The following is an 11813-nucleotide window of genomic DNA, read 5'->3' as shown; positions in this document are numbered from 1 at the left end:
TTCTCAAGCCCACCCGCCTCTGCTCACTCTAACCCTCCAGCCGTTCCTCACATTAGCCCCCGGCCTCTGCTCACTCTAGGCCGCCGTGTGTGACGCTGTGTTTCGTTGTGAAAGCGAAACTACTTTGTTTGGCCTTCCAAAAATAGACAATACTAGAAATCAGTGGTTAAGTTGTATTTACAACACTGTTCCAGAACACTTCAACCCAAATATTCAGATGTGTGCAGCACATTTTATGGAGGATTGTTTACTTATTGTTTACTGCCGGCTGTTCTGACTCACAGATTGTAAGTACGTTTTTTATATTTAAAGTAAACCAAATACACAAAATAATGTTCTTTTTAGCAACATCATATGACCCCTTTAAGAAAAAGCATGAGCCCTTCAGTTTTTACCCCAGATTCCTGTTTCAATATGAAATCACACGTCATCGCATCAACACCAAAAAGAAAATGGTGCTTGGGGTGTTTAATGCATCTAGATGGTATCTTAATGCCTTTAATGAGAGATCATGCAATATTTGTTCGTTAGCATTTTAGTACTGACATTCACTTATACAAATAATCAACAGGGTATTGTGTAATAAGTTGTATCTAAACATTACGTTCAGGTAAAATCTCCAGTAATAATTCATTACTTTTCAGGACATTTGCAGCCAGAACTTAAATTAAAGTCATAAAGTATATTATGGACGCAATCTCATCCTTAAGGACAATTTTAAAGCATTTTATTGGCATTATGTAACTCCGTAGAGGCCCTAAAGCCTAACCCTGCAGCAACAGAGTAAAAGTCAAAAACCTTTAAGACAAATCTTTTCAACAAAGTCATAGTGAAAAGAAGCCCCTATGAGTTCGTTTTTCATTTGATTTGATAGAAGCAAATGTTTCTGATGCATGTGATTTATTATACATACACTTTCATATTGTCATATTGGCACACCATTTCAAACATCCACATCAATTCTGAAATTTTGATTCCGATTAATAATAGAAGGCATGGGTCTTTGAAAATTAATGACTGTCTCCAAAAACATGGGGGACTGAACTTCCAGTCTATATTCTATATATTGCTATCTGTATTTTCATATTCATTAGTGTTACTATTATATATTTATCAACTCAATCTATTATAAAATGTTCAGTAGAGAAAGCGAGGCTTTTTATTTCAAGCCCTGTTACCTGAACACTGGGCAGACTGAACTGACTGATGGTCGCGGGTTCCGCGGCGGCAGCGCGCATCACAGGCACAAACGGATCGCAGGACATCTGCCATCCCGAGACCGTCTGAATCACCGGAGGAGGGCGAGAGGAGATGAGCACGGGAGGAACAGAACCCACCCTACACAGTCCGGAGGTGTTCGGGACCATCCAGAGCCACGGAGGAGCTTCGGCGCTCACGTGCCACAGCTGAGGCTGAGCTTTAACGCGCTGGACCGGGATCATTCCTGCTGCATCCTATATAGCTCAAAAGAAGGATGGATGGATACCGAGAAAGCTGTCCGTGCAGTGACACTGAAAAAAAACAGACAAATAGATAGATAGATAGATAGCGCACATGTATCCGCGCCCCAGCGACAAAAATAGACGGCTTTATCATACTGGTCCACTGTCCAGAAGTCAGTTGTGTGCATATTTTAGCACATACTCCGCATGCATGAATGAATTATTTAAATGCATGGCAAAAACTCAGAGAACCCCGTAAGAGTCTGTATAAGCGAATGTGTGTGCATTGGGCACAGACAATCTTGCTGTAAACATACAAAACTCATTATGTTAAGGATAGGCCTACTTTGAGAATCAGAATATGAATAAAACATATACCCACTGAAACATAATAAACAGGCTCCCCTCCCAAATTCTGCAGCACATGCATGCGCATGGGCTAAAACAGGTGGACGCAACGCATCATTTAAAAGCTTTTCTGTGTAACTTAAATGGAAAAGTTATTCTGGCTCGTTCACTTAAATAAACCAACATGGCTACGCCTAGATGAAACTGCCAAAAATAACGAGTTTTTTTATAATGCACTGTCCAAAAGTCTCTGAAAGTTGATGCATATTTTAGCACATCACAAAAGCACAAATACGCATATGCATAAATTATAGTAACCACATAAGCAGAACTCAAACATCACCACATGACTTGCCTGTTTTCTCCACAGATAATCCTAAACATTAAACTGCTATCACGTAAATCAGAATCTGATTTTAAAAAAAGCCCATTGAAATCTAATAAACAGACTCTCCTCCTAAAATTCTGCAGCACATGCATGGACTTAAACAGGTGCAAGGCACCTCTTATCAAGAGCTTTTCTGTGTAACCTAAACAGAAAAAAAGTTATTCTGGCGTTTTTTTTTTTTTTTAAGATGCACCAAACATTAGATGCAAACTCACCTATAGTATGAGGGGCTTGAAAAATCCCTTTAGTTCAACATAATTTGTCTGTTAGTGTTTCGCTGGAAATAAATAAATAACGCAAAATACAAACAGATAAGTTAAATATGAAAACGTATCTGCAGACGAAGGTTTCTAAGAATATCCGGTAAGAAAGGTGTCCAAAGTGTCCAAAGCGCAGAGAATACACGGATCTCTCCGTGCGTGCGTTCATGCGCCGTGGATCGCGCTTTCCATGTGCACGATCACACCAGCGGGTTGTTCATCTCGCTCACAAGAGCTCCGTGGGAATCTCGTGGAAATCTGTTCACTGTCAAGCCGATGATTCTCTAGCCTCCCGCAGTTGTGCCTCGTAAAGCATCGCAAAATCACCCCTCATTACATTATAATCCTCTGTTTCTCATTCATGCTTGTAGAACTTGTGTATGTTATGTAGACAATCCTCGATGATGAACAGATTCGACTGTGTTTCTGCTCTGCTGAAAGTCCTCCTGGCAGTCCAGACCGGGCGCATTTGCTTTCTGAGCGGATCTGATGGCGCCGTGCGCAGCACAACACAGTGCGTCAGGACGCGCAAAGACGCACAACTCGCACTCTGATGAACAGGGATGATTAGAATATTGTGACAACTGTTTTAATCTGTTAACAGTGACACGATTTACCTTGTTTAAAACCTATTTGGAAGTTTTTTTTTTAACCCTCGTGTTCTGTCTGGGGACTCCAGGGGTTTTTATAAACTTATTTAAAATGAACAACAGTCAAATATCTGAAAAGTTAATGACATATTGAAGCTAACATTCAAATAAATTATACACCTTAAATAATTTGCCAGTTTGTGATTAGGTCCGAGCATTATAATAATTAATATAGGCTATTATAGTATACAATTATTAATATTTCAAAATACTAAATTAAGCTAAATAATAAAATGTAAAAAAAAAATAAAATAAAAAAAAAATAAAAAAAAACCTTGATACAATCTAGCTGTAAACTTTTTAAACCATGGTTATTTATTTTAATCTATTGTCACTGCTTCTGGTCATAAAAGTCATAACACAAGCAGCTTTGTCATCATTACAGCAGTTGTATCAGAGGAAATATCAGAGGGAGCCTTAGAATATTGCCTTGGTCAATGGGGGGCCTCAGAGTCAAAGAGCTTTACTTTTCGTTTTTTCCTTATCAATCAGTCCTCTATGGCGACTTTGAAGCACAAGTCATCATATTTTTCTTATACCGCCAGGGGGGATGTTTGAACAGCCATATGGAGGGAAATTGAGGTTATCCAAAGTTTCTCTCTCTCTCTTGCTCACAACTGGGCGTCTCCTGGTGAGTGGATCAACCCTGACTCCCGTGAATGTCACAAATCGCTGTGTGCAAACAAAAATCATACCGTAAGTGGATTTGACATCCCAGTCTTAGTTTGGAGTCTAGTGTGAAATGGTGTAGTGGCGCAGGGATGGGAACTGGTTCCCACAATGTATAATCCATGAACCAAACCACTGTTTCCCTGAAGTATGCATAATCCATGAACCAAACCACTGTGTCCCTGAAGTATGCACATAACCCTAGGTTTCTCTAGATCTATTACATTTACACCATTTTTTTAATATAAAATGAAAACTTGTCAATTGTTCCATTAATTTGGGATCGGTGATCATTAATTGGGTTATCGGTGATTAATTAGTTTGGCACAAGGTTTGCGATCGATTAATTGTGTCTTGTTGAACACTAGGTGGAGAACTCGCGGGGTTTTTGTGTATGCTACATCAAGTTTGCGGTGGGGAACCTCATGCAGTTTTGTGTGTTTCAGGTAAAGGTTAATTATCTGTTAATACGTGTGAAATAGTGTTCTATGATGTTTAAGAGGATGTAGATGTGATTATGTTGATTACAGTAAGTGTTGTTCGTGACGTATAAACGCCCAACTATTTCAGAGATTATTGAGCTCAGAGCTCCATTCTTGAGCATTAATGGCGCGAGGCCCACATGTTGAGAGCATTTAGTGTAGGCCTATGTATACATATTTGTCATATATGTTAAATATTTGATGTTTAAATCGGTTTATTTAATGTTGATTGTTTGACTCACTGGTAGAATGTGAATATTAAGAAGGTAATTATAAAGAAAATCGAATATACATGATTTTCAGATAAAGATAATTACTTGAAATTAAGTATTTACAGGTTTTGAATTGTTTTGTACTAGTTTATATACACTGTTTTAAAAAAACGAAGCTTATTTACATAACTGTAAAATGCCTCAACATACCAGTTAATTAATTTGTGTATCTTTGATTACAAATGAATTTCAAATATCAACATTGGCTACCAGAAATCCCTTACTCTGCCTTTAATAGTATGTCCCAAACTGTTGCAATATGTGTACATTTATGAAAGGATGCCAATGCTGTTTGAAAGGTTCTTTATTGTCTGTTGTGTTACAAAGAGGAGATTGTACACAAAACTTTTGCGTGTTTAATCTTCTCCCCTCTTTTTCAAGGGGACAACAATATCAGCAAAAAAAGTTTCAGATAGATCCTGATTAAATTTACACTGCTATTCAACAATTTTGGGATCTGTATATTTTTTTTATAATGTTATTTAACTGTTAAAAGACAGTAAAACAGTAATATAGTGAAATACTATTACCATTTAAAATAAATGTTTTCTATTTGAACATATTTTAAAATGTAATATATTCCTGTGACGCAAAGCTACATTTTAAGCATCTTTACTCCAGTCTTCAGTGTCACATGATCCTTCAGAAATAATTCTAATATGTTGATTTGCTGCTCAAAAAAACATTTCTAATGATTGTTATCAATGCTGAAAACAGTTGTGCTGCTTAATATTCTTGTGGAAACAATGGCACAATTTTTCAGGATTCTTTGATGAATAGAAAGTTGTTAACATTATAAATGTCTTTACTGTCACTTTTGATCAATTTAATGCATCCTTGCTGAATCAAAGTATTAACTTATTTCAAATAAAGTAAAAGACACCAAACATATGAACAGTAGTGTATATGTAGTAGTAAACTTGTGATGGCCAACTTTTGATAGTTTCATAAACCTTTCAAACACAACACAACCGTGTGCTCTGCCTAAAGTCCAGTTCTTCATGGAGCTTTTGTGAATTATTTTTCATTCATGGTGATAAGTGGTCCAAATCAATTTCTAACTAGGTTCTCGAGTTCTTGGAGTAAGTGATCGAACTCAACAATTTGACTTGAAATTGAGGGAACCCTTAGGCCAAGACTTCTTAATTTTCTCCAACAAAAATCTTGATTTTCACAGCTGTGTGGTCTCACACCCCAGGCTCTCCAGCAGTTCTGTTTCATGTCCTTGTAAAAATGGATCTGCGCTCGTAATTAAGGACTGTTGCCCCTTTCATTCATCCTCCTAGATTGGTTGGAGAGAGAGGCTGGATACCCGCGGCTGTCCGTGGCACAGAATATGGCCCTGCCGGTGCTGTGGCGATATAGATTATTTGACTGGGGCTGTTCTGTTGTGATATTCCAGTTTTGGGGTCTGCCGTAGGAGTTGTTTGGATCATCCGCCGCTATTTCTCTGAAGGGAAAATCTGGATGCAGAAATGAAATTTTCCAACCATTTCTGATTGGTTAAAACCTTACCCTCAATCACACAGTGTGTCTAATGCCTGAGACCGGTCTTACTTTAGATTCTGTGAGCGTGAGGAAAGCATGCCAGAATATTTTGAGCATTACAATAATATTCAGAAAGCAGGTGCCACAATCAACACCTTGGTTACCCGAGCAACAGCAGAGGCTGATAACAAAATCATAAACGCATGGACATTCATTTATATTTTAATAGTATTAAAAAGAGACACGATCCATTGTAAATGGAGTCGTACCCAAAGGAACTGGCTTGGTAAGGGCCTGCAAGACTATTGAAACATATTGCCTTGACATTGAAAGGCTTTGGGCTATTTGTTTCAGAGAAAACATGAATGGTAATGCCCTCACAGCTGCACGAATTATTATGCTAAGACAGAACACATGGCGAGGTTAATTACAGGGTCAATCTGGTGTATTTATGGCCTGGCCTGGACACAATTACTTACTCTTGTATAATTTAGGATTCTTTAATGCACAGCGGAACATACTCATGAGAATGCCTATGTGTTTAGTGCACATATGAACAAAATGATACAAAAAAATTATTCCTACTGATTACACAAAAATATGTAAAAATAAAATCTGAAGTGTGTGGTTTCTGCGCCATTCACGCCACCAACCGGAATTGGAAAAAGAACTGTTTTCGAACAGGTTTCCCAATACTTCTCCCATATGTTATTGGTTAGATTAAAAAAAAAAAGTCTAGCCTCAAAAAAAGTCTAGCCTGGACTTTTTTTTTGGTTGAGGTAAACAGGATGTTCAATGAGGAAAAATGTAGGATGGGACTTGAAGTGGGTGTTAATATGGAGTGTAAGAGAAGGGGTTAAAAGTAAACTAGCTTCATGACATCATCTGAAAAGAAAATCTTTCAAGTTATTACATTTAATTGTTCACAATAAGATCAAGAAAGTGCACTATGGGTCAGCTTTTGAGGTTTTCTGTCAGGCATTTGAGTCATATAGGGGGAAAATGCATGTCTGCTAGAATATAAAAGAGGGTTAAAGGAAGGAAGAAAGGATGGATGGATGTTTTGAAAATGCAGCATTGAGGTCTCTAAGACTCCAAACATAAAAACACAAGTGTCAATGTCAACAGAACATGGGGTTAAATAGCTTCCAGTAGGTAAAGTTTTAATTATTCAAATTATTTAAAGAAGAGAGCCTCCTACTGGGCTGTAAGATGATTAAAGTTATTTAAAATAAATCATATGAAAATAATTTAATTAAAATGCAGCTGTTAATTAATTCATGTACAGTTAATTATTTTAATCTATTGATACTCATAGTTTATGTTCATTAAAACAAAAAAAAATTGAAACCAAGCAGATAAACAACAAGTGAAATGTGTATAATGGGTATAATGTTGAGTTTTTGTCAGTCATTTGCTGTTTATGATGCCTGACGGAGTCATAGCCTGAGGATACCACTCTTCCCAAACCTGGTCATTTACATGTGCACTCTGATTATCCACAAACCTCCGTTAGACATCACTTGGGAAACAGTTAGAGGTTTTCCCTCTGCTCTGCTTGTTTGTTGTCATGCCAGATTCTGGAACGGGAATATTCCCCATCACTGGTGCTGTATTACAAAAGTGCTTGTTCATACCACAGCTGCCGCAGGCCCTGGAAAATTGATGTAGGCCTACCGCTTCTCCTCTTCAGGAAAGTGTTGATTGTGCAGGAAGAATCGTCTGACTTCTAGGATGATAACATGGTGATGTGGAAGGATTTGTGTTGTGGCATAGTAGTTAGAAGAATAGTTCGCTCAAAATGAGAAAAAATGCGATCATTTAATCACCCCAATGTCGTTGCACATCTGTATGACTTTCTTCTTTGGATGTTGCAAATTCACTGCAAATGTGCCTGCAATAAGTTGCTTTGGAAATTAATAAATTGATAACTTTACACAGATGCATTCAATTAATAAAAAGTCACACTGACATTTATAATGTATAATGTTTCGAAAGATTTCTGTTTTAAATAAATGCCGTTCTTTGAACTTTCTACTCATCAAAGAATCCTGGAAAAAGATTGTCACAATTTCCACCAAAATATCAAGCAGCAAAACTGTTTCAACTTTAATAATGTTTCTTGAGCAGCAAATCAGCATATTCGAATGATTTCTGCAGGATCGTGTGACACTGAAGATTGGAGTGATGATGCTGAAAATTCAGCTTTGTGTCCCATGAATAAATGACATTTTAAAATATAAAAGAAATAATATATAATAATAATAATATAAAATTTATATTTTAAATTGTAGCAATATTTCACAATATTATTGTTTTTACTATATTTTGGTGACCATAAGAGACTTCTTTCAAATATTGTAAAAATCATACCTAAACTTATGAATGCGACTTTAATAAGTAAGGTGAGCAGTAACAGGACACAGAATGTAAACATGACATTAGTACTTTTGCGATCTTTTGAAACGTTGAAACTTTTCTGTTAAATATAAATTGTGTTTGACCATTAATCCATCAAACAGCATCTTCAAGTAGCAGAAATTAGATTTTCTTTAGACATTTTTTTTCTCCTCCTGCTTGCAAAGTACAGGTGGTTGAACAGCAGTTTGGTGTGACACGCAGACAGGATGTGATTCCCTTAGGGAGAGCTTCCCTTCGCTCTCTCGCTCTGCCAATGACAGTGTGTTTGACACCTTAAAACACCACACCGATCCTACATGACTGTGTGTGTGCGTTTCACACCAAATGTCAATGGTAGTCCATTTATCTCCATTTTGTCCTTGAATAAAGCTTGTTTAAGGACATTCTAATACATGGCGTGTTTGTGACTCTGAGTAACTGTTGTGAATTTGTTGACCTCGTAAGAAAGCATTTTACATTTTATTTTACTTACATTATCATGTCTCAGAGTTTTGCAGATGTTCATGACAAATTCCTTTCCATGCATGCCTGTACCAGTAAGTGTTTGTTTTTGTGAGGTAAAATTTTTTTTGGGGGTAATTAAACATAAAAGAGGATAGTTGTGGGTAAATGTGTTTTGTGCAGATAACTGCTTCAGTGCTTTACCGTATCCCTTGCCACTTTGGACAAATTGCAGCCTGACTTTATTTGGGGAAGGTAGGTAGGTGGCTTTGCCCGCACACCGACCCATAACTACATTACCCATTGTGTTCAGGACCCCGGTCGACTCTGAGTGGTCCTTGACTCTGAAGGCTAGGTGACACCATGTGGCAAAAGACAAGGTTTGATAAATGCATCCATTAGGAGCGGGAAACAAAAGGGGGAATTTTAGCCCATGCCATAATGAAAGCAAGGAAATTATGATTCTGTGTAATTATTAAAGTCAGAAGGGTAACTATGTGCATGTATTTTATGTGCATTCCCCATTGAAATAACTAGTTTAAACCAGCATGAATTTGTATTCTTGTCAAAGTCGGTTAGCGCTGATATAACTAGTAGTTCAGGGGGGAAAAAAGCTCATACAGGTTTGGAACAATTATTTTATATATGAAATATACACTAATCAGCTTAGCAGCTTAATTATATCTATCTATCTATCTGTCTATCTATCTATCTGTCTGTCTGTCTGTCTGTCAGGATTCTGTTGAATAAACAGTTTAAAATGACAACATTTATTTGAAATGGAAATCTTTTCGTGAAAAATATATAATTTGAAAATCTTTAGATTGATGAATGTTTCTCACAGTAATTAATTGTGTTGCAGAGCCGATTCTCCCTATACGCAAAGTACGCAAGCTGCGTAGGGCCCCCAAAACACCAGGGGCCCCCCTTACTCTGAAAGATGATTTAATTTGTTTCGTTTTTGAATTTGGCCAGCGGTTATGAAAACCGCTTATGTCATTTCTTTTAATGCGGTGTGCTGTCACCCTTTCTACCTAAAAATCATATATATATATATAAATATGAGTTTGAGACGGACCACAAATGACACATGTTTTGGACTGTTGTCCCACATACCTGTCAACTTTGATAACTTAACCCTTGTGCGCTCCTCATTTGGGAGTCACACTCATCAAAAGTCAAATCAAAAGTGACCGAACACCTGAAATTTAACTTTTTTTTTCTTCAGTAAAATCAATCTAACATATTTTTGTTCAATAATATTATTATTGTATTTTGATAATTTTATGGTAATTAATATGTATGCAATAATTATGATCAATTTGTCCCATTGAAAAAAGTAAAAAAATAAAAATTCTAATTTTTTACAATTATTTTTCAATTAATGCGGTATTTCAGATTAACTACTGTACATTCAAACCGGAACACAGAAAGCATTTTGTTACACAAAACATTAAAATTCTATAAAAATGTAACACAAATGAACAGGAATGCTTATCAGAGCTTAATCCTTCTGTGTCTGATCTGATTTTAACCTCTTATTTCAGTCTTCTGACTCATTTTGGCTATATGGTTATAGCCATAACCATGTGTGTGCAAGTAAGTGTGTGTGAGTGGATGTATCTGTTTTTATATGTATTTACATGTTTAGATTTTGCACTCTAGATGTTTTAGAGTTTCACCCCTTCATTGCTGTGCAATTCTTTTCGTGGGGGATTTGAAGATTGTACACACAAGAATGTTCTGTATTTTCGCATTTCCCATTCATTTCCAATGGTCGGTCATTTTTGACCGAAGACCATGAGTGTGACTATTTTTTTTATGTTTAAAAATTCAAAATGTAAAATTCTCCGGTCAAAAGTGACCGAAAGAGAATTGTTCCTTTCCTCCTTCAGCGTTCCATCTCTTAACGCTATCTCACACACGGTGGAGTCAAGGGCTACTCCATCATGAAGCCAGCTTGCTCTATTTCACTTACAATTACCCATGATACCCTGTGGACCCTGGCACATCTGTGATAGTGGTCATACGGGAGGCCTGTTACTGGAATTGGCAGAGTAGATTCAGCCCCCAAGAGTCTCATGAAGCCTCAGATCAAATCAGCTCCTACCTTTCGCTCAGGTTCTGTCACACTTCATCTAGAGAAGCAGGCATCTGCTTAACCTGCCATGCAGGAGCCGAGGAACGTCTGCTAATGCTCCATTTAGACCAAAAAAGACCCAAAAGCAAAACTATGGGTTTGCAGTTATTATAAATGACCTACATTTCCTTTCTGATCTTAACCATAATCAAAAGACACTTTGATGCTTCATTGCTAATGCTGCCAGGGCTATGAAATGAAAGATATATATAAATGTTCCACATTGTAAATTGCATAAAGTGGCCTGAAGTATTTGCACACTTAAGTCACATTTAAAATGTCTGAATATTAAAGCATTGGATAACAAAATATCAAAGCAATTGGCCTCTGCAGCAAATGATGCAAAAGCTATTCTCACAATTAAAAGTTTTTATGCATTGTTGTATATTCTAACCTGATTCATTTGTGTATAGATATTATGTCTAATATGATTACATAATGTATACCTTGAAGATTTATATATATTTATAGATTTTTTTGCCATCAGGGTTATTATGAACTAAAACTATGAAACATTGTGTTACTTGAAATAAAGCTGAAATAAAAATATAAAATATTAGGTGAAAAAATTTAAAATAATAAAAAAAAGTTGGCTTGGCAACTAAATGAAATAAGTTGAAGTTGAAGCACTAAAATTACAAACTGTAAATAAATAAAAACTAAAACTGAACTAAAACCAAAACTGATATAAAAATAAATTAAACTTAAACAGTAATAAATAAATAATAAAAGTTTAACAAAAATAAACTTGTTAAAATGAACACACTTTCATAGCTTTCATCTTCATCTGATATATATATATATATAAGCCT

General features: G+C 36.4%; 2 protein-coding genes across 2 annotated transcripts in view; one reads left to right on the top strand and one right to left on the bottom strand.

Annotated features, from left to right (window-relative positions):
• Positions 1-1507, bottom strand: part of LOC107706600 (transcription elongation regulator 1-like protein) — a 90987-nt gene extending 89480 nt beyond the window's left edge. The window contains exon 1 of the mRNA XM_016510353.1: positions 1179-1507. Within this exon, the coding sequence (XP_016365839.1) occupies positions 1179-1442 (264 nt within the window). The 5' untranslated portion in view covers positions 1443-1507. The remainder of the gene's footprint in view (positions 1-1178) is intronic.
• A 1098-nt stretch (positions 1508-2605) lies between these two features.
• LOC107706599 (serine/threonine-protein phosphatase 2A 55 kDa regulatory subunit B delta isoform) overlaps positions 2606-11813 on the top strand; it is a 119650-nt gene continuing 110442 nt past the window's right edge. Inside the window, exons 1-2 of the mRNA XM_016510352.1 lie at positions 2606-2745; positions 2830-2952. Coding sequence (XP_016365838.1) covers positions 2606-2745; positions 2830-2952 — 263 coding nt within the window. The remainder of the gene's footprint in view (positions 2746-2829; positions 2953-11813) is intronic.

This window comes from Sinocyclocheilus rhinocerous, unplaced genomic scaffold (assembly GCF_001515625.1).
Source record: "Sinocyclocheilus rhinocerous isolate Xijiao unplaced genomic scaffold, SAMN03320098_v1.1 scaffold2189, whole genome shotgun sequence".
Lineage (NCBI taxonomy): Eukaryota > Metazoa > Chordata > Actinopteri > Cypriniformes > Cyprinidae > Sinocyclocheilus > Sinocyclocheilus rhinocerous.
This window is presented reverse-complemented; position numbering and strand designations above follow the sequence as displayed.